This window comes from Phyllopteryx taeniolatus, chromosome 12 (genome assembly GCF_024500385.1).
Source record: "Phyllopteryx taeniolatus isolate TA_2022b chromosome 12, UOR_Ptae_1.2, whole genome shotgun sequence".
NCBI lineage: Eukaryota > Metazoa > Chordata > Actinopteri > Syngnathiformes > Syngnathidae > Phyllopteryx > Phyllopteryx taeniolatus.
The window spans coordinates 10,254,583-10,277,674 of NC_084513.1; the positions used below are offsets into that span (position 1 = coordinate 10,254,583).

General features: G+C 40.7%; 1 protein-coding gene across 2 annotated transcripts; it reads left to right on the forward strand.

Annotated features, from left to right (window-relative positions):
• Window positions 1-1,079: 1,079 nt before the first annotated feature.
• itm2bb (integral membrane protein 2Bb) lies at window positions 1,080-14,782 on the forward strand. 2 transcript variants are annotated; one of them, XM_061793650.1, is made up of 7 exons: window positions 1,080-1,311; window positions 8,903-9,055; window positions 10,102-10,170; window positions 13,045-13,188; window positions 13,276-13,386; window positions 13,920-14,070; window positions 14,150-14,782. In XM_061793650.1, the coding sequence occupies exons 1-7, from the start codon at window positions 1,228-1,230 to the stop codon at window positions 14,236-14,238; spliced, it is 801 nt and encodes a 266-aa protein (XP_061649634.1). In that variant the 5' UTR covers window positions 1,080-1,227; the 3' UTR covers window positions 14,239-14,782. The 2 variants fall into 2 exon arrangements, with proteins under 2 accessions (XP_061649634.1, XP_061649635.1); XM_061793651.1 differs by having other exon boundaries at window positions 1,081-1,311; window positions 8,903-9,037.
• Window positions 14,783-23,092: the final 8,310 nt, after the last annotated feature.

Here is a 23,092-nt window from a genome sequence, read left to right on the forward strand (position 1 = left end):
AATACTTTACCAAGAGAGATTGGTACAGTGTACGAACTATACTACATGTTGTGATATTGATGTTTGACACTGGAATCTCAAAACTGTCATGAGAGATAGTGTTACAATGCGTTGCAGTATTGATACTTGACACTGGTGTATTGCTATTGTACCATGAAACATAGCGGTAAGATTCTTTGCAGTATTGGTATTTTGACACTGGTGTGTCGATACTGTGCCATGAGCGATTGCGATTTGGTACAATACATCCCAATATAGATATTTGATGTTGTTTTATTGTTGCTGTATGAGAGACAATATTTTATATTGATACTTACCACTGGTGTATTAATACTGTACCATGGCAGGTAGTGGTACGATTTGTTGTTGTGACTTTTGGTTTGTCCCATCAGTGGTCTGTATCGATACAGTATTTGACACTGATGTATCAACACTGTACTATGAGAGATTGTAATATGAGACATTGCAATATAGATTTTGTTGTACTCGTGTACTGACACTATAACAGGTAGTGGTTCAATAAGGTTGTTGTTGTGAATGTCAGATTGTCCAATCAGGGGTCGATATTGGACACTGATGTATCAATACTATGCAATAAGAGGTTGTGATACATTGCAATATATTTTTTTATGCTTGTGTATCAATACAAAGCTGTACCATGAAACAGGGGTGGCGGAACGACTTTGAAAATGGGGGGCACAGCACCTTTGGGACACTTTTTCCTGGTCAGAGGGCATTTTTTTGTACCACCGAAACCAATAGTCGACGGGGGGGCTGATGGGACATTTTTCTCCTCCAAGGGCAGTTTTTGCTGCACACGTAGGGGGACTAAGGGGGGGGGGGGGCATGTGCCCCTCAGCCCCCTCCCCTTCCACCGCCTCTGCCATGAGAAATTGTGATATTATACATTACAATATTGATAATTTTTTTTAACAGTAGTGTATCACTACTGTACAATGGAAGAGCGATGCAATACGTTGTCAGAGCCTTACTGTTGAAAGAGAGGCCAACGAAGAAGCTCTTATGTTGAAAGTAAACCGGAAGCGTTGCATCACATCCCCATCGCTGCTTCCCCCCCACCACCACCACCACCACAACAACAACCAGCTCAACTCAAGAGCCAGACTGACTGGGGGACGTACAAGTTGACTCAAGTACTTCTCTTGTTCGTGCAGCGACACTTTCAGTTTTCTTTTTCACCGAGTAGGACTTAAAAGCGATTCCACGATGGTCAAGGTGTCTTTCAACTCTGCCTTGTCGCAGAAAGATGTGAAAAAGGAGGCGGAAACGCTCATTCCCGACCAGGACAAAGTGAGTGAGAGACGGGAAAAAAATGGCTAACCGAGTTAAAACCTTGTTAAGTTTCAAACGTGCGAGTGCGACACTGACCGCTCGGCTTTTTAAACTGCCATGTATAAAGTCGTTTTCTTTAGCTTTTGTACGCACTTTGACAGCGTTACACGTCGATTATAATATCGATTAATATTGTAGTGTTGTATGTCAGGGTGAAATGCGTGTGTCGTACTGTGTTCAGTTCGTCGCGGACCAAGTGTCGTTTTTGACTTCCTTATTAGTCTACGTTATTGTTACTCAATTTGCGTTATGATGCTCTCACTACTTCTCTTTCAGGGCTCTTAAAAAGTTAAAGTTGGAATACTTAATAGTGTCGAATGTCGTAATTTTCAGTTTGCTCCAGTTAGTGGTTTGCTTTTGTGTTATTGTGTCTTCTCGTCTTATGAACAATAATGTGACGTTAATGTTGGAGCCAGTAATAATGCAAATATCCACTACCGTCATTCCCGCGAATGCTATGTTGTTGTCCCCCAACCCCCCACCGATCATCGGAAGACTGTTTGACCCTTTGTGGCCTTTGAAAGGAAGATGTTTCCTGTCATCTTTTTTTCTTCTCTTTGTCACGCGAGGGAGACATTTTGTGCTTTTCCTGCCTTTTAAGATGAAGTTCGTCACTTTAAAACAGACGATGCACTCCGGTGACAAGTCGTAACATGCTCAGCTACACATTAAGCCTTTTTTAACCGTCGAGCCTGTCTGCCGGATCTGCTGGGGCAGTGCCCCATGTGGTCCCGATGAAAGTAGACTACTGTTCAAACTTGTATTCACACATAAGGACAATTAAGAGTAGGTTTGCACCTAACCATTATTAAAATAATCCATTAAGCTGTTGATTTTTATTTTTAATGGAATATTATTTTTATGTCCATCCCTTGATTAAAAACAGGACATTATTTCAAATTGACAGTGCAGCAAATGTACAAACACAAATAAATTATGATTCAGTTTCTGGTTTGGTCTGTAATGTCAGAAAATTGGCAAAAATGTTAATCATCATCTTCCAAAGTAAAATCAGATATTTGCAAATTTCTTATTTTATTTAAACAAAGATAAGCAATCTGGTTTTATGGAGGACTACAAAGATTTTACTGTTAAGAGGCTAAAATTTCAAGTATTTGTAAGATTTTGAGTTGTCTCTAAACAATTGATTTGATAATTGATTAGTTTATTAATAAATTAATTGTTACACATGTCACTAAGAGTCTTCAATGAAGCTATCGTGCATGTTTTTGGGCGTGTTTGCCTGAATTTTTTCTGGGTACTTGACAAACATGCAAACTCCACAAAGGATGCCGTTGTCTGTGCGTTCTGTAAACTGTTCACACACAGCAAAGCAAATTTATTTGTATTGCGCCTTTCATACACAAGGTAACTCAATGTGGTTTACATGATTAAGAGCATTTAAAAAGAAATGAAAAACTGTTAATCAACATTTAAAACAAAGAGAATAATAAAAGTACAAATAAAACAGCGTGCAGTGCAAGAAATATCATTTAAAAGTGGAAATGCTCTAAAAAAAGAAAACGTTTTTAACCTGGACTTAAAAACACTCACACTTGGGGTTGATGTCACTTCTGTTGGCAACTTATTCCATTCCAAAAAAGCTTGCTGCACACAAGCTTTTTTTGCTAAAGCTCCTGTCTGCTGGAGCTGGTGTGGCATTGCCCCGAGTAGCCGCAATGCAAGGGGACTATAACGCCAAAAGGTAGGAAGTCGCCTTCAACATGTCACAAAAATGGAATGTGCTGTTCTTTTTCTTTGAGGGAGGTTTTTTTTCCCAGAAACCAGTGAAGGTCATCATCTGTGACCGTTCCGTGAATTCAGTTATTGGGAGAACAATATTGTATGTCTTTAACAAAGAGTAACAAAGTGGAGGAATCACGACAGCAGTTCAGTAGGAGACCAAATTTAGTACATTTCCTAAAAATTCTCAGTCTCTAAAAGTAGCAACTTGGCAAAAGCTGATCGTCGTGCCTACTTGGCGGCCATGTTGGGAAAGTCGTCGTTACCATGAAGGCAACTGCTCTCTACTTGTGTTTACATGTAGACAGAAAAAAAACAACAGCTTTCATGTATTGTAGTATTTGGCACTGTCTGTCCAAACGTGGATATTTCAGCGCACTTGAGAAAACACCGTGCAGTAAATTGCAGATGTTTTGTAGTTTAAACTGTGCATACATACACACACACACACGCAGCAACATCAGAATTTGCACATTCACATTTTAATTTGTAATTTTTTGTATTGACCTTCATGCTGTTAAAAAAATCTGAAGTTACTCACTTTTTACTCAGTCCTTAAGTAATTATTTTCACTCCTATTTTTTTGGAGGACTACTTTTTACTTTTACTTGAGTCACATTATTTTCAAGTAACAGTACTCTGACTTGAGTACAATATTTGGCTACTCTACCCACCTCTGGAGTGGACATCCTCTGTCGCTACTCTTACGTTTAAGCAACAGTTTTGCTCATCAGATCAACCAGTGTCGTATTTGTTGCACTGGTCTTTTGTATTTTTGTGTTGAGGTGCTGCGGGTCGTGGCTCTGGTTGTGGTCCCAGTGGAACTGCGAAGCACACATAACATCTGCAACAAGAGTTTATCCGCTAATACAGCTTTTATTACTAGGAAACGCGCCTACAATTATCTAATTAGTTTACTGATGTTAAATCTATTAAGCAGCGGAGCGATGTTTGAGATTATGTCACAACACAGAATGAACTAACTTCAAATTAAGAAATGGGCAATACTAACAGAAAAATATCGTACTTAATATTTTTCTGGAAGATGCATTTAGGATGAGCCTTTGAAGTTGGTAACAGTGAAAAATGAAGTGACACAGAAAATGGTTTTACTCAATTCCAGAATGAGAGTGCTTAAAGAGGAGGATTCATGTGGCACAGCTTGAAGCAGGCATCAGGTGCAGGTGGAGATGGGCCTGGCTCAAGTTGGAGGCCAAAACAAAAAAGCAAAGAAATGAGCAAAATTTAATTTTAATCTTAAATTTGTACGTCATCATGTACTTGAGCATTCTAAACAAATGTTTAGTCATTTAGAATTTACCAACAACCACAAGCAAACCAAGCTAAATCAGGACAACATCCTCTTGTTTTTTTCCTTTCTTGCTGACTTCAAGTAGTGAGTCATGGTTGGCCATTTCATTAGGGACAGGAAGCAGGAGCTGGTCGCAACTGCATGTTATTTTCCATATTTCAAAGAGGATTTCGTGCCTTGTTAGTGGAAGAGGCAAGCAAACCTATTACTGAGGTACAGAAAGTAAAATTGATCACTCTGATAATTTAAACGAAATATGCGTTATTTTTATTGAACTTGACTCGAAGACGTATGAGCAAAGTCCCAAGTATGTGGCGCGCACACGTCTGTTTACGAAAACACTCATTTTTACTTACAACTACGAAGTGAAAACTCATTAACAGTTGCTGTGAGTCTAAGGGAATAAACGAAACCGGCATGGAATGTCAGTACTCAACCAGAAAAGACACTGAGATTTTTGCCGTCCTTGTGAGGATTTCCACAGCTACAAGCGAGCTTTTCATTTCGTTTGCTACTCGGCAAACCCCTTTGCTTATTAGCTGACAATTTTCCGTTCAACCATCCATTAAGCTCATATGGGCCAACATTCCAAAGATGACGCCTTAAAAATTACCATGACGTTTCTGTGTCACTACTTGCCCTAAAAAACTTGACTTAAATCGTGCAAATTTAACATTATTCGTCATAAGAGCAGTGTTGGCTGTAGAATAGGTCATGTAGATTTGTCATCAATAGTTTTTTCATTAATATATCTGTTATGGTCAATTTTAGCATCACTTCAAGTTCTCATTCCATGTTTTTTTTAATTTCAATTTCACCAAGCTGGCGACCACTTGTCACGTTGGTGCTAAAAAGTGAAGCGCTATGACAGCGCTTTTAGACATTTTCAATTTTTAGATTGGCTGACAATTGCTGTGAAAAGGTAGAAAAATTGTCATTTTACATGCCATACTGGAATTCTTTTAGCCATGTCATTGAACTCGAGCTAAGAATTTGTCTCCATTCTCAGCAGTTAAGCTCTATGATGGTTTAGCCATGGGCATGGTTGGTGCACATGGACGAAGTTTACATACTTTTACAAAATGAATCAAATTGCATTGTTTTTAGACTATATGTAATGTCACGCAGCAAACAACTGGGTGTTTAAAAGTCTGATATATATGTGTGTGCGTTGTGTGTATGTGTGTGTGTATATGTGTGTGTATGTATATATTATATATGGCTACCCAAATGGACCTATTTGGTATTACAGTCTATTAACATTTGTAGTAGTAGTATTGGGCATGGCTTTACATTTGAATCTGTTACGTTTTCCATTTTCAGCATTCATAGCTTATTTTTCTGATTTTTGTGGCCGCCCTTAGCATTTGCCAAAATTGCCCAATAAGCCGACCAGGTCTGCGCGGATGACAATTTAAACAAATGTAAAAGTTCAAAAAACTTCCTGCAGCTTGGTTAGTTTCTAAATTGAATCACAGTTTCATATAAAGTTCCTGTCAGATAAACACAACCTTGGACTTATGTTAGGAAGTGACTAGAGCCTGCAAAATATTTTGCATGGCTCAGATTAGCCCTCCCACTCGCCAGTGTCAGGATGTGCTTCTCTTCCTTTTTTCTCCCGCTGCTTCCGTTTGTACACTGACCATCTGCTCCGTTGTCACTTACTTTCCTTGAACGTGGATAAGCCGCCTTTAGGACATTAACCACGCCAGTGCAGCATCTGCAGTGGAGCGCATGGGGCAATTATTCTTCCGCCAAGCCGGAAAAGCATGAGGTTATATTTTGATAGCCGTTAGTTGGTTTGCTAGTAGAATGAGACAAACAAACAAAAAAGAGCATGTTCCCATGGAACTTTACAGAGGAGTAGCGCAGGGGCCAAGTAAGAATCTATAAAATGTTGGTGTGGGTCTCGTTCAAGGTCTGCTACTGACTGCTTGCAGTGGGGCCAAGTGGGATCAGTTACTTACCAGTTCCAGCAGATGGAGCTTTAGTGAAAAAAAACTGAGACTGGTGAGAAAATTGGCGTTCACTTTTTAATACACATTAATGGTAACTACAGAACACATGGACGCACTGAAAGTCGTACGTTTTGCTTTAAAGATGAACACAAGTCATTTATGCGTGTTTTTTCTTTTTCTAAATACATTAAATATGTTTGAAGGTATGTGCTGATAACGTGCGAAGTCTTAGAACAATTTATTAGTGACTTGTTGAGAAATAGCTTAAAACTAATTTTCACCTTCTAAATTTGCTAGATTTTTTGGGGGTAGTGATGAAACCTGGTTGTGCTGACGTCACCTACTACTACTAATAAGTAGTACATACTACTTTATTCTGAAGAGAGCTGCAACTGCTACCACGCTGGGTTTATCTAAAAAAATAGAAACTCTTGTACAATTTTTAAGCCGACGATATTTTGACTGACTGTGCATCTGCGCAGTTGTATTTAGTTTTTTCAGTCATAGATCATGGATGCAAATAGCTATAGCCTTCCCCGAAGCCGGAAAGGAGGCGACCACGGCAGAATGAATGGAAGAGAGTTGTACAGGATCCAATACACCCTGGCAGATGACGAGAGCTAGCCAGCTGTATCAAAGTGTGAAATTAACATTCACGGCCGAGAAACATCTTGCAATGTCTAAAGCTGCTCTGAGGAACGTGGATGCCTCCAAAGAGATTAGCCGCTAATCGCTAAAACCCACTCAGCCAAAGAGTTTAAAGGGATGACACGCCTACCTGCCTTAAAATCTTGTGTCTGTGTCAGCTGAGCAGGATTGAAAGGAAATACTTGACAGTTTTTATGGGAAGCGAAAAGCAGACATGTTGCCACTTGTAATCTTGCTGCACCCAGTTTGCTGATAAATATTTACCCACAATCCTCTGGTGTTTGTGTGTCAATACGAACGTTTACCCCTCGGGGATCAGTAAAGTTGACCGCATTTTATTAAATTGCTTTACTGTGAGGACGTGTGTGTGTGTAGCCTTGGTTATCTGCTGTTAACAAAGCCCGAAAAAACATCTGTCGGGTGCGGCGGCCCAGTCCAGACCCGACATGTTGGACTGTTGCGTTGCCAAATAGTGTGGTCATTGTGCAATGTGTTAGGTAACATGGGGGGAAAAAACTCATCCACATTGAAACGGAACTGTGAAATTGAAACTACTCTTCTTGTGAAGACGTTCGACGGATGCAGTAATACCAATCTTTATTATATAGCACTTTTCATACATGCAATGCAACTCAAATGTGCTTTACATTAAATAAAATCACACACACACACCCCCCCCTCCCCCTCCAAGTACTTGTCCACAGGGACGCAGAAACGCGGGTGTGCTGGAGCCTATCCCAGCTATCTTCGGGCGAGAGGCTGGGTGCACCCTAAACTGGTCGCCAGCCAATCAATCACACCTACAGGCAATTGAGAGTCTTCAATTAACCTACAATGCGTGTTTTGGGGATGTTGGAGGAAACCGGAGTACCTGGTGAAAACCCATGCTGGCACAGGGAGAACATGCAAACTCCACACAGCTGTTGCTTGATCGATGCATTCTGAAGAGCTGTATTGTACATTAAATGCACCCATAATTCATCCCTTGAAGCCAGTTTCATTTAGCAACATGAAATTTGGTAGAAATGTCGATCATGAGTAGACCCACAGAGGTCTTCTAAATGCCATGCTTGAAAAGGCATGGAAGGTTTGCCATCATGGTTTGAAATGGCCATTTTTTTGGCAATTTTGGTCATTTCAAAGCATCCTGCTAAAGTCCTAAACAGTTTTGTTTTGGAAAATTCTGCCTGAGGCCAGTTTCGCTTAATAAATTCGGTCGACATGTATATCATGAGTAGACCCAAGGGGGAAAAAATGCCTGAAAAAACATGAAAACTGCAATTTAGTTTGAAGTGGCAAGTTTTAAGCCAGTCTCATTTGTCAACCAAATTTCATGTTACTTTGTCCATCATGAGTAGAATCACAAAGAAAAGTGTCAAGATGCCATGCTAATAAAAACACAAGATGGCTGCCAGTTTGCTTTGAAGCAAACATTTTAGGCTTCTTTTGACCCCAGAGGTCCTCCATTTTATAGGAAAATTCAGCCCGCGAAGCCACTGTTATTTAGCAACATGAAATTTAGTAGAAATGTCCATCATGAGGAAACCCACAAAAAAGTCTCAAGAAGCCATTCCTGAAAAGACACAAAAAGTCTGCAATTTTTCTTTAAAGCAATCATTTTAGGATCATTTGGGCCAATTCTGGGAGGGAATTCTGAGGACCAGGGTTCACATCTGGCTCCGCCTTTGTAGAGTTTGCATGTTCTCCCTGTTACCCATAGGTGCGAATGTGAGTGCGATTGATTGGTTGGTTGTTATATGTGCCCTGCAATTGGCTGGCACCAAGTTCCGGGTATATCCCGCCTCTCGCCCAGAGTCAGCTAGGACAGGCTCCAGCACGTCCAGGACTACTAATTACATTTTTTATTTTTTTTTCTCCCTCCTCGCAGGATGCCGAGGCGGCTGTAGGGCTGGTTCGTCAGCAGTCCCGGGCATGGCGTTGGTGCATGTGTCTTGGTCTGGCCCTTATGCTCTCTGGAATGGTGGTCGGCGGAGCCTACCTGTACCGCTACTACATCCTCGAGGTGAATGGCGTTACCAAGGTTACTTCTGGACACTTTTTTTTTTTAAACAATGTTGGGCATTGTGCTTAATACTGTATAATGAATTTGAAATGTATGTGCTATAATGACACTTTTATCTACAACTGAGATACTGTCATTACAGTATGCTGGTTCCTGTTCAGTGTCATCTAGGTGCCCTGAAAGAAAAGAAACAACCTGGGATTAAATTTGTTTTCAGTGCAGTAGTGGTCTCAGTCCAAACATCTGTCAAAGATATCAATATATCACGAAAAATGATGTGAAAATGTGAATGGTGACATTCACTTTTACTAACATGCAGATGCACTGGCACCCAAGTAAAGCACTACTTAATTTGAGTCTTCAATCAGTCTCTGAACCTCACTTTCTGGGATGTTTTTGTGGGAGGTGAAACCTGGTTTTATGGGCAAAGCCATCTTCGAAATGGGAGCTTATCCTGTGTTGGACTGATGAATAAGGAAAAGTCCTGACTTCTCCCTGTATGACAAAATTCAAACCCAAACTTAATTTCAACCACTGTTAATCTGAACGTTTTGCCTTTTCTCTCCATTTCTGCACTTAATTTAAAAAAATCACAGAAAAGATTTGAGCTAACAGTTCTCAGTGGCTGAGATATAAAATAAATTGTCATTTTCTTATGACATTCATGCAAAATAGATGATGATAAAAGAACGTGTGTTGGTGACTGTGGATCTCCTTGCCCATATGTGAGGGCATTACAGTAACTTAATTGCTCCAATTGTTTTCTTCTACTTCTCTCGCTTTCTTCTACTTCTCTCGCATAGCAGAGTATTTGAAGATTGTTTGTACCTTAAATTTTGCCCAGCAAAGAAAGAAAGAAAAGACCAGGTGACGGTTCATAACTCGTAAAACTCGTAAATCAAGGTGTCACTGCACTCAATGAAATCTGGTTCTCTTACTATATTTAAGTTCCCTATTAATAACCAACCTTCAATTTGTAAATTCCTGCTTTAGTCCCTTGGAAATTTTCACACTTGAATTTTGCATCCGGAGCAACCACTGACCGCTGTTTCTTCTCCCTGCAGGAGGGCGAGGTGTTTGTGTGTGGGGTCAACTACCGTGAGGAGGACCTCAGCATCCCAGAATTGGAGCAGGTCAGCATAGTACATGAGTGTGTCGCCTTTCAACTTAAAGGTCCTGGTACCGTAGCTTCCTGCGGGCCCCATTGACACTGCGCAAACTATTGTCTAAATGAAGTTCTGCTTCCGGTAATGTATCGGGGATTAAAGAAGACCCCAATTATTTAATTTATTTGATAAGTAGCTTAGATGTCAAGGTTCAAGGATTTTATCGAGTCGGTTAAAATTCATATGTGCATTGTTCATCTTTTGTAATACAATACACGTCATTTCCAGCAAGTTGTCCACCATAAATTGGCTAAAAAACAGGTTTTATTCTGCGCTCCTGAACGTCCCAGATGTTGAGACATCCTGGGATTCTCTCTGCACAGCAAGGGCTACCGGAAGGGATGTCAGTAGCGCAGTACATGTGCAAATAATGGGTGAGAACATTTTGGAATTTGAGTTGGATGAGGGTTTTGACTCACAGGAGTTAATAATGTCTCTTTGTTCATCTATTTATGCCAGTGAGGCATAGTGACAGAACAAATGAATTGTCCTCCATTTGATGGCAGGAAGTACATACAGTAATTAATGTATCCACTTTTTGTGTCATTTTTGTTTGTTGGTGTGCCGTGAGATTTTTCAAGTGTAAAATATGTGCCTTGGCTCCATAAAGGTTGGAAATCACGGCTCAACTCAGATCATGTATTCTAATCAGTCAGTTCAAGCCAAACATTACAACATGACAGAAATAATGGGAGCTAACTTACTGTAATTAAATTACTTTATTGTAATTAAATTACTTCACACATACCAAAACTTTAGAGCATGATTCGACAGAACGCCTGCATGTTTGCTTACAACTGTTAGTGCTAGCACTAGCTTGCTACACTCCATAATGTTTTGTTGCCTGCTTGCGAGCGATATCATATTAAAAGTACGTGAACATACCTCAAGCAAGCCTTAACCGAACGTCCTCTCCTGAGCACCGGTGACCACCAACACACGTTTTCCCCCATTTTGTTCTTATAAACACATGGCGCAATCCATTATTGTTGTCATCGCCATGGTAACGAGTGTATCCGGTTGCGTTTGAGTTGACAAGATGAAGCCCAGTGATCGTAAAGACGGGATGCGGTGGTATCGGAATACAAGATTTTATTGCAGTAGTCTGACATAGTGCAATTGTGAAAGACCAAATTTGTCTTGTAGTCTGATCCAGCATTACATGTTGTCTGTCCCATAGCGCCGACTTTTTTTTTTTTTTTTTTTTTAAATAACTTAATTGGTTGTCAGACATTTACAGTACAGGTGGAGGAGCAATTCAAAAGGTGGAGGCATGCACTGGAATGGAAATTAGCCAAAGTTAAACAGAATATATGTGCATGAATGAGAGGGGTGGAGGGGGAAGAGTGAGGCTCCAGGCAGAAGAGATAGCGAGGGTGGAGGACTTAAAATACTTGGGGTCAACAGTCCAGAGCAATGCTAAGTGTGCGAAGGAAGTGAAGAAATGGTTCCAAGCAAGTTGGAACGGGTGGCGGAACGTGTCACGTGTGTTATTTGACAGAAGAGTCTTTGCTAGGATGAAAGGCAAAGTATATAAGACAGTGGTGGGTGTGATGTACGGATTAGAGACAGTGGCACTGAAGACAACAGGAAGCAGAGCTGGAGATGGCGGAAATGAAGAGGTTGAGGTTCTCTCTAGGAGCGACCTGGTTGGATAGGATAAGAAATGAGCTCATCAGAGGGACGGCCAAGGTTAGATGTTTTGGAGACAAAGTTAGAGAGAGCAGACTTGGATGGTTTGGACACGTCCAGAGGAGAGAGTGTGAGTGTATTGGTAGAAGGATGATGAGAATGGAGCTGCCAGGCAAGAAGGCTTGAGGAAGACGAAAGAGAAGGTTGGTAGATGTAGTGCGGGGAAGACATGAGGGCAGTTGGTGTTAGAGAGGCAGATGCAGGAATACTTATGGCTGCGTGATATTTCAGTTTTTCTTTTTTCATAAAAATTTCAACACTTCGTTTTTTTCCTGTCAATATGGGGTTCTGTGTGTACATAGAGGGAAACAAATGATTTCAGTAAATGGCTGCAATATAACAAAGAGTTAAAAATGTAAGGGGGTCTGAATACTTTCCGTACGCACTGTAGGCTTAAGGCTTCTTTATACTCGCGCGGGTGGCGACCGCCCTGATGTGACTACGTCTATTCCGCGCGTAGTTTGCCTTTATACTCGAGCGCAACCCACATCCACAGTTTTGAAACTGTACCACAGTTCACCTCCAAGTCGGGAGAGTCGCTACGGCTGGCATTTGCTAGGACACCACAAGTTTCCAGAGTTTCCTCTGAATTTTTGGGCCGTTTCCGGTAGCCGTTTTTTACTTTCCTTTCCGGAACAAGGAACAAAGCAACAACAATGGCGACCGTGGAACAGTGTCTGCTAGAACAAATGGACCTAGATGACCAGATGATACATTTAATTATGCTGCAAAATCGATCAAGAAGGTGGCAGTGGCGGCGGTGGTATGTGGAACCAAGGGGATCGCTGAGTACATACATCATCACAGCATGTGACTAAAACGGACCAATCACGAGAGATGATCTCCGTGGCATTCTACGTGCAGCAACAATTTTTGCCGTGTGCGCGTCAAGTGACGCGCGGCCCAATGCGTCGGTCACGTGATGAAATGCGGGCACTGTCGGTCGCGCGAGTATAAAGAGGCCTTTACATGGAAAAGGATGACACTCTGTGACGACCCTTAACGGGACAAGCCGAAAGGAAAAGAAGATTTGAAAGTCAATTTAATACATTTTTACAAATTTTACAAATATCTCATTGCATGCAGTGCATTTTAATGCTTTTTATTTTTTTGTTTTCAATGAATGAAAAGCGTGCCTAATGTTCCTAGGTGGAGGTGAATCTTGCAAGCCCTCTGCGGCAGCTGGAGGAGAGAATCCGAGTTCTGGAACGAGAGCAGGTGGCGCTCATCACTGTGCCCGTGCCAGAGTTTGAGGACGGAGACCCGGCCGACATTGTGCATGACTTCCAGAGGGTGAGGCACCGGAGAGACAAGTTTCTCCAAACCGGATGATGCGGTGCTCTGACACCTCTGTATGTTGTTTGCTTGTCGTTTGTTCAGAGGTTGACAGCCTACCTGGACCTGAGCCTCAACAAGTGCTACGTAATCCCGCTCAACACCTCCATCGTCATGCCACCCAGGGATTTCCTGGAACTGCTGGTCAATGTCAAGGTATAGCAACACTCAAGCGTTTGGTTCCTGGTCTGGCTTAGTGTTTAGCATTTCTTGTTAGCATTAGCACCAAGCTTGTTGACCCACTTATGTTTACTCTCCTGTCCAAGTCTGACGTTTTGTTTTTTGTCATATCTTGGCATTTAGCTTGTCTCTTAATTTTTTTGTTTGACTAGCCTAGCATTTAGCATTTGAGTAAGCATTACCACCGAGCTTGTGTGGTGCCCACCTGCTGCAGTCAATTTAACATTTCTGTACTCGTTGCACGTTTTGTCTTTTGACCAGTTTAACTTTCATTTTGTTCTGACTAGTTAAAAAAATATACCTTTTTCTGTTAGCGTAAATCTCATGTTGTGTTCTTTGACTAGCTTAGTATGTAGCATTTGTTGTTAGCCTTAGCAGTCGGCTTGTTTGGCACTCGCAGTGCTGGCACAAACCTACTGCTGTCATGTTTACTGTCCCAAACAAGTCTTGCGTTTGACTAGCTTAGCGTTTGCTGTTATCACTGAGCTTGTTTTCGGCACCTCCCACAGGCCGGCACCTACCTGCCGCAGTCGTACCTGGTGCACGAGGAGATGGTGGTGACGGAGCAGCTGGAGCACGTGGAGCAACTGGGCTATTTCATCTACAACCTGTGTCGCGGCAAGGACACCTTCAAGCTACAACGACGCGACAGGATCCTGGGTTAGATGGCGGCGACCATTTCTTCTTTACCTTGTCAATTGGCAATCGGAAATCAAGCTAACACAGCATTTTTTTGCAGGCATGCAGAAGCGCGAAGTCCTGGACTGCCGTAAGATTCGCCACTTCGAGAGCATGTTTGTGGTGGAGACCACCATCTGCCAGTTTTAAGTCGACACGAGATTTGTTTGTTTTGTTGGTTATTTTTCCATTTGAGTTCCATCTGAGTTAGCTGTTCTTTCCAGGGTGGCCAGCGAAAATGAAATGTGAAGAAGCCACGATGTGGGGAGACCACTGCCCGCTTTTCTTTTTCTTTTTCCTAGAAAAATAAATGGCACAAATACTGCTTTCATCTGGCAAATTGTAATCAGAGTCATTGTAGCTTTAATGAGTGAGCGCACTATGAATTCAGGGTAACTTTTTTTTGGTTTTTTTTGTTTTTGTTTTTTAAATCTTGCGCTGTAACATTAACACATTTCCCAATTCATTAACTGGACTTTTCGATTGTCTTTTTCTTTAGCTTTAAAACGATCAATCTGTGCAGTCAGAGACAGAGGAAAAAACTCAGCGGGCATTTTCAGTGGGGGCGGGGGGGGGGGGGGGGGGAATAATTACTCTTGTACTAATATGTATTTTGTGTTTGTTTGTGTGCGTGTGTATAATCTTTGGACAGTCCAACACAGAGAATTAAAACAAAGACGTTTTGCTTCTTGTCTTTTTTTCTGTCTTGTGTTGTTTTTTTGAAAACAAATTTATGAATATGTAATTGTATGTAAAATATTATTGTTTTACATAATATAATAATAAAATGTTTCATCCCTCTCAAAGGTAATGTAATAATAATTGGTTAATTTAAGAAAATCACATTTTTAAAAGTAAATGTAAAGTTGTGTATTTTTTTAAAAAAGTAATTAAGTATTCTCCGCTGCAAAAATATGTGTAAAACGTGGATTATTTTAACAATGAAATAATTCCTTCTTAAAATTTTGATACATTTATTAAAATGCTATATTTTAAAAATACATTAAATAATGAAAATCAATTTTACTGAACACTTCAATCTGGTGCACTGGCTATAAAGATTTTTTTGCTCAATTTTCACTCGGTTTGGAGTATTCGGGAGGCTGGGTGAATGGAGCGTTGAAAATATTGACAAATGAGACAAAGATGAACGCTTTGTCTCTATTTGGTACAAGTTGGGTGCTTGATGGTATTGCTGGAGACGAAAATGTAGATGGGCACAAATGTCAATATTTACAACAAGCACTAACCGATTTTTGTTCAATTTACAGAAAATGCGGCACTAAGTGAACTCAGATTGACATTTGAAATAATCTTCAAAAAGCAAAACAATTAAATTATGTTGAGATCCTTTCCATAGATGACAAAAAGCTGTATTTTCTATCAACAAATTATACAACTAGTGTATATTTATTCAAGCCAGCTGCAATTCTATGCTGTTAACGTCACTTGACCACAGTTGAATAAAACCTGCAACTCCCAGCATTTGAAATAATCTTCAATAACGTCTCCAAAAGGCAAAACAATTTAATTCTAAGCGGTATATTCCATAGATGACGAAAAAATAGGTCTGTGTGTTCGATCAACAAATTACACAATTAGTGTATATTTATTCAAGAACACGTGCAATTCTATGCTGGGAAGGTCACTTGACCACGGTTGAATAAAAACTGCAACTCCCAGCATGCCGTGCTTCATGCGTCACGTTTGGTGGCCACGAGGTGGTGACATTGGCCCTTCCAGAACTCGCAAAGTGATTTATGATTTTTTTTTCTCGCTTAGTACAGGAACTGGTTTATTGATATCTTATAAAAGGAACATGAGAAAAATGTATATCAGAAACATGAAGATATGTACTGTGAGCACTTTTGTATTTTAACAACTGGTTACACAATTCAAATAGCAAATATGAACAGAATAAAAAAAAACGTGCATTTATTCAAATTTTCCTTTAAGTAATTGGTTCATTGTTTTTTTTTTTAAATAAAACCAGTCAAATAAGTTATTTTACATACTTTATATTTGACAAGGTTGTATAAATTGTTCAAATAATTATGAATAATAAAATAGAACCATGAGAATAGATTATTATTTTGTTACTCCCACAATAATTATTCATACTTTATAATCTATTAACATCGTAAAATAATTTTTATTTTTTTTAACTATCTTACACAACATGCATGCAGATTAAAACTTTTTTTTTAACTCATCTACAAATAAATTGGCTCGTCTATCTGATTTTGAACAAACAAATGTGGCTCTCGAGCACAACAGTACTAATGTTAATACATGTCGACATGAATGACGTTTCACGCTTAACAGCACATTAAAAAAGCCTCCGGCATGTTACGTGAAACAGAAGAACCCTCAGAAAGTTATTCATAATCACATCATCAGGTGTTCCCTGACAGGTAACATCGAAAGGAAAACAATTACATTTGTACACAGTAGCGGCCTAAAGTGTGTTGAGCTCTCGGGAGCCAGGCTGCAGTATGTGCAGTGACAATGTGTTTGTTGAGCAACTCTTCTAAACCAGGGGTAGAAAAAGGCGTATATCAAGGGGTTCACACACGAGTTGAAATCATACAAATGAAAAAACAGAAGTCTTGAATGCAGCTGCAATTTGGCCGTCACCTCTGAGCGAGACAATTTGTATTCAGCCCCTTGTACTCTCTTACCCTAAAAACCAATCCAATACAACCAATTGACTGCACAAGTCATTGAGTCCACCTATGTGTAATTTACCCTCAGTATAAATGCACCTGTTCTGATTTGCTGGAGTAACACTAATGAAAAAAGGCCAAGGAAATCTCCTGACAGGTCAGGGATAAAGTTGCAAAGTGGTTTAAAGCAGCTTTACCAACTCTATTTTCAACTGCACCAGGTATGTCCTGGAAGAGGTCCTCTGAGCTTTTAGTCAGCCATGTTTTTGACACCTGTGATGATGACAGCAGCTTGTAGTCAGAGGTGTGAAGACAACACACAACAACACGTGAGGGAATGCTTGTGTTTGTCCCTGCAGACAGATAGACAGAGAGACAAACAGCAGTCTTGTTGTTGTTCTTCATCGAGTGGAAAATGTCAAAAACAGGATGACGTCAGTGTTTTATACCAAAAACTAATGTGACTAATGTAGCTGTTTTTTTCTGGATAACTGATTTCTGCTCGTCGTCATCTCAATCTCCCACTTCAGGCACACGTTCTTTTTCCAGGCTCGCAGTTCCATTTCACACACGTTGCCTGTGACTGAACTTAACATGGATGTCTGTGCTTTGGTTCCTCTAACGTTGTTGAGAACATGTCTTGGCGATCATGCAATTATTTTTTATTTTTGATGTGCAGGCAGCTCCACACTCCCACCGACCTCCTCCTCCTCTCTCTTGCCATTGTGTACTTGCTGGTGGGACTCCTGATGAAACAAGGATGCATCTTTGGCATATCAAACGACTGGTTTCTTGGCGACATTCTGTGTTCTCTGTATAGTCTAATGATAGTACTTCATAGTGACGGCTGCCTCAATAGGAAACATGAATAATTAACCCACAATGCATTGCGCACTTAACACACCAGAAAAACTGTATTCTTAATGTGTAAATAAAAAGTAAGTATACTTTTAACAAAGGAAAATAACAAAAATAGTTTGGCGATAGTGAAATTGTGCATTATTTTTGCACTTTTATGGTACTGCACCGTCACTGTGCATTGTAGAATCAACAATCACCTCCCAATCGCATTCATTTAAAAAAAAATAAAAAAATCTGTGGTCTTGAACAGTTAAATGCTGATGAATTGCTGCACTGGCAGTTTTGAAGTCAACAGCCATGCATCAGTATTTGGTGTGAGACATAGATGGCTCAAAAATAACTACTATTGCCGGTTGGCAAAAGTAACTGTAATCTGTGTATTCTCCTGGGGAGAGTAATTTGTTACTTAGCTCATTACTCAAAATGGTGGAATTTTGGAGTAATGTGTTACTTTGTAACTTTGTAAGATGTTACTGGCATTACTGCTCATGGCTGACAGTATATTCAGCTCAGCACGGTTCCTACTCCTCCTGAGCTGGTAAACATCCGGTTGAGTGAACGCTGCCGCGACTTGCTGCCGCTGCACTCCTGTGAATAAACCCGGACTTTTGCCTTTTGCCTTTTGCCAGCTTTTATTCGACTTTTGCCGTGGAATTGCAACATTTTGGCTTTTCCCTTTGCAAGCTACGTCTGTGTTGTCATTATTGCCCTTGTGAGCGTGTGGGTGAACGCGAGCCTACCTGCATGGCTCGCAGCCTCTCCTGTCTGCTCCAGCTGTCCAGCTGTCATGTGGGTCAACGACATTGCCATATGGCTGGCACTTCTCTGGTCATTCCTGCTTATTTTCCACCATCTTTTGGAAGATTTACTTTGGTATACCGCCAGCGAATTCTCTGGCTGCGCTGTCATCGGACGCAACTTCCACCGCAACCGTTGCTGCATCACCCCAACATCGCCTTTGTTCCCCACTGAAGGTACATCCATCATGGATCTTGGAGGAACTTCAACTGGCCTTCCACAGGCCTTTATTATTTTATTGAGATTACGGGTGATCAGGTGAGATTTCGAGATCGGCGCTGCAACGGAATCTTTATGTGTGTGGTCTGCTATGTTGAGATTCGTGGAGCACACCGCACACATGACGACCAAAACTGTTGAATGGCCCATTTTTTAATCTTAATGTTTGAAGTCTGTAGCAGATAAAAATCTGTGGAAGTGGATAAATCTTTACAATCAGTAACCCTGTCCCTTCTGATGCACGACAATGAGGCCTCCTGTCCTCCTAACCCTAAACCCTAGGTGGGTCTTTTTGCTGACTTTGGGTCCAATAACAACAATATGTGAATGGAACCATTGTTAATATGATGTGAGACCCATATTACTGTCGACAATTAGTAGAAGTCATCATAACATCATACTTCGAGAACAATGACAAACTTTGATCCACTCAGATTTTCTTGGGGGAAGTACCAGAACGCATAAATGAGGCAAACAACAAAGAGGTTTAGGCAGAATGCTGTCTCAGCTCCAGCTTCTCGATGGAGACTGAGAACCAATCAGAACTCTGCTTTCCAGAGCTGGCCAACCTCTCCTGCAGGAAGTCCTCATCTGGGTTATCTGGGTTATGATGTTCTTTTGAGTGTTGTGCTGCCCGTCGTCTGCGTCCTCACTGTGCTGCTCAACCTGCTCGTCATCATCGCAATCTCCCACTTCGGCACATGTTCTTTTTCCCGGCTCGCAGCTCCATTTCCCACATCTGTGCTTTGTGACTATGAGGTTAATGTTAAAGTTTACCTTTGTTTTTTTTGTTGTCCAAATGAGAACATGTCATTTGCATCATGTTGCCTTTTTTTTCCTGGTGTGCAGGCAGCTCCACAGACCCACCAACCTCCTCCTCCTCTCGCTCGCCGTCTCCGACTTTCTGGTAGGTCTCCTGATGATAGCGGGACAGCTCTACAATCAAGCATCCTGCTGGTTTCTTGGTGATAGTCTGGTCTTCCTGATGAGCTTTTGTCCGTACTACATTTTCTCTCTCACTAATTACAGCAAAAAAATGACTCCACTTAAATCCTATTTTATTTATTTATATTCTTTCAACTCTTGTGCGAACCCCTTGATATACACCTTGTTCTTCCCATGGTTTAGAAGAACTGTTAGACAAATTGTCACGCTGCACATACTGCAACCTGGTTCCTGTAAGGTCAACATACTTTAGGCTCACACGCAAATGTGCTTTCTTTCTCCTGTGTGTATGTGTGTGTGTGTGTGTGTGCGTGCAACACAACTGGTTTGATGTTTCATCTGAGGAGAGCAACATACTTACTGATTTTATAAAGCATTATTACTGTGTACTGTGTAGTTCTGTTCCTCTGCTACTGTTGTACTGTTACTTAAATGTGCTTGAAAATATAAAGCTCCGTTCAGTTGGAATAGTTTGCCTGACTCCATTAGATCCGTCACTTCCTTTCAATCTTTCAAGTCATCCATTTGAATTTGTGTTAATCCATTGTGCACCCGCTCCTTCACCCACAAGAAAAAAATTGAGCAGCCTTGCTTCTTTGCCCCTGAGCTTCTGAAAGGGGTTTCGAAGCGAAACTCGTCTCAAATCATTCAATTTTATCCAATATCCCGATGATAGCTGGGATAGGCTCCAGCACGCCCGCGACCCGAGTGAGGAGAAGCGGCTCAGAAAATGGATGGATGGATATCTATGCATTTGTTTATATTTATATAGTCTATAGTCTATATTTATGTTATATGGATGTCACTTTGTGTGCATGTATGACCTATGATTGCACATTTCCATTCTAACTCAGTTGCATGCAGTTCTGCTTTCAATGAGCATATTTTCTTGTTTGACTGCTGCTTATGAGTCATTTCAATAGGAATGTAAACGCCACATGTAAAAATGAATAATGAGACTTGAAGATTAACCTGACATACAAAAATACATCCTATGATTAATTTGAAAATCATATAACAGTACTGAAGCTCCAGTCTCAAACCTTGACATAGTACACAATGTATACCTGTATAAATACATCCTTTGATAGAAAAGATATTAAGACCACATAGAACAATACACCCTATGATTAATTCATAGTCTTGTATTGAAGCCCCTTGTCTACAACATGGATTTGCAAATCATGTTCAACCTATATTTAATTGAATACACTACATAAACAAGATATTTAATGTTCAAACTGATAAACTTTATTGCTTTTAGTAACTTGGAATTTTATGGCTGCAACACGTTCCAAAAAAGCTGGGACAGGGTCATGTTTACCACTGTGTTACATCACCTTTTCTTTTAACAACATTCAATAAACATTTGTTAACTGAGGACACTCATTGTTGAAGCTTTGTAGGTGGAATTCTTTCCCATTCTTGCTTGATGGACAGCGTCAGCTGTTCAACAGTCCGCGGTCTCTGTTGCTGTATTTTACGGTTCATAATGCGCCACACATTTTCAATGGGAGACAGGTCTGGACTGCAGGAAGGCCAGTCTAGTACCCGCACTCTTTTACTACGAAGCCATGCTGTTGTAACACGTGCAGAATGTGGTTTGGCATTGTCTTGCTGAAATAAGCAGGGGCGTCCGTGAAAAAGACGTTGCTTGGATGGCAGCATATGTTTCTCCAAAACCTGTATGTACCTTTCAGCATTAATGGTGCCTTCACAGATGTGTAAGTTACCCGTGCCATTGGCACTAACACAACCCCATTCGATCACAGATGCGGGATTTTGAACTTTGCGTTTGTGGTTAAATTTGTTCGCCTGTGCTTCCGAGTCGGAAATCTCCCGGGAGGACTCCGACTTCCGTCTGGCATAGGGTGAATGAAGACTTCGAGACACTTGGCGTTTGGGCTAATTCGATTTATTGAACAGGCCTTAGTGTCATAGCAGCTGCTGTATTGTCAGAACGACAAAAAAGCCCCCGAAAAACCCCGGGATCTCAGTTTATCAAGGTTCTAATTCTCTGGGCGTGGAATTAGCTCCCGGATGGTTCTTTTCCTCCTTGGCCCGCAGGACACGATATCCACAATTTCCAAAAACAATTTGAAATGTGGACTCATCGCACCACAGAACACTTTTCCACTTTGCATCAGTCCATCTTCGATGAGCTCGGGCCCAGAGAAGCCAGCGGCGTTTCTGGGTGTTGTTGATAAATTGCTTTTGCTTTGCATAGTAGAGTTTCAAGTTGCACTTACGGATGTAGCGATGAACTGTATTTACTGACATTGTTTTTCTGAAGTGTTCCTGAGCCCATGTGGTGATATCCTTTACACATTGATGTCGGTTTTTGATGCAGTGCCGCCTGAGGGAATCGAAGGTCACGGGCCTTCAATGTTGGTGTTTGGCCTTGCCGCTTACATGCAGTGATTTCTCCAGATTCTCTGAACCTTTTGATGATATTATGGACCGTAGATGATGAAATCCCTAAATTCCTTGCAATTGTATGTTGAGGAACATTGTCCTTAAACTGTTGTACTATTTTCTCACACACTTTTTCACAAAGAGGTGAACCTCGCCCCATCTTTGCTTGTGAATGACAGCAATTCAGGGAACCTCCTTTTATACCCAATCACAGCACCCACCTGTTCCCAATTAGCCTGTTCACCTGTGGGATGTTCCAAACAGGTGTTGAGCATTCCTCAACTTTCTCAGTCTTTTTTGCCACCTGTCCTAGCTTTTTTAGAACGTGTTGCAGCCATAAAATTAAGTAAGTTAATGATTATTTGCTAAAAACAATCAAGTTTATCAGTATGAACATTAAATATCTTGTCTTTGTAGTGTATTCAATTAAATATAGGTTCAACATGATTTGTAAATCATTGAATTCTGTTTTTATTTATGTTTAACACAACATCCCAACTTCATTGGAATTGGGGTTGTACATAACATATAGTGATGACTTCATTTCAATCAGAAGAGACCACCAATCATGCAAGCACAATGTGAGGGTTTTAAGGCCCAAGAGAATCAACTGCTAACACAGAGCCACCACTAGATCTGGAAAAATATAGAAATACTCTGAGACAGGAGAGACCGATTGGTTTACACAAGCTGCTTCTATTTATTAACAAAAATAAGCACCACAACAAAACATATTGACTTAAAAAAGTGGTGCTGACATGAAGAAGGCGAGGGAAAAATGAGCAGAAAGGACTGCTTCTTAAGAACCCCTGAGAATGCATTGTATCTGGTGCACAATATTGAAGAAAAAAACAATTCCTACTTGGTGGATTTTTTTTTTCTTCAGTATTATTACTTATTAGGAAGATCAACCGCCCCCCCCAAAAAGCATGCATCTATTTGTAAAATCCTACTTTATGTGCCATTTGACAGTTTTTAACCAAATGCAATAAATGCACTCAACAAAGCCTTATAAACTAACTCAGGGTCCTACTGCGCCATACTATTTTCAGGGTTCGTGCAATTTGCCTTGAATTCACAACAAATGAATGTATGATTTT

Coding starts and splice junctions, on each gene's coding strand:
- itm2bb (XM_061793650.1), top strand. CDS start 1,228: ATGGTCAAGGTGTCTTTCAACTCTGCCTTGTCGCAGAAAGATGTGAAA. Junction 10,171..13,044: donor GCATCCCAGAATTGGAGCAG/GTCAGCATAGTA, acceptor TAATGTTCCTAG/GTGGAGGTGAATCTTGCAAG. Junction 13,387..13,919: donor AACTGCTGGTCAATGTCAAG/GTATAGCAACAC, acceptor CACCTCCCACAG/GCCGGCACCTACCTGCCGCA.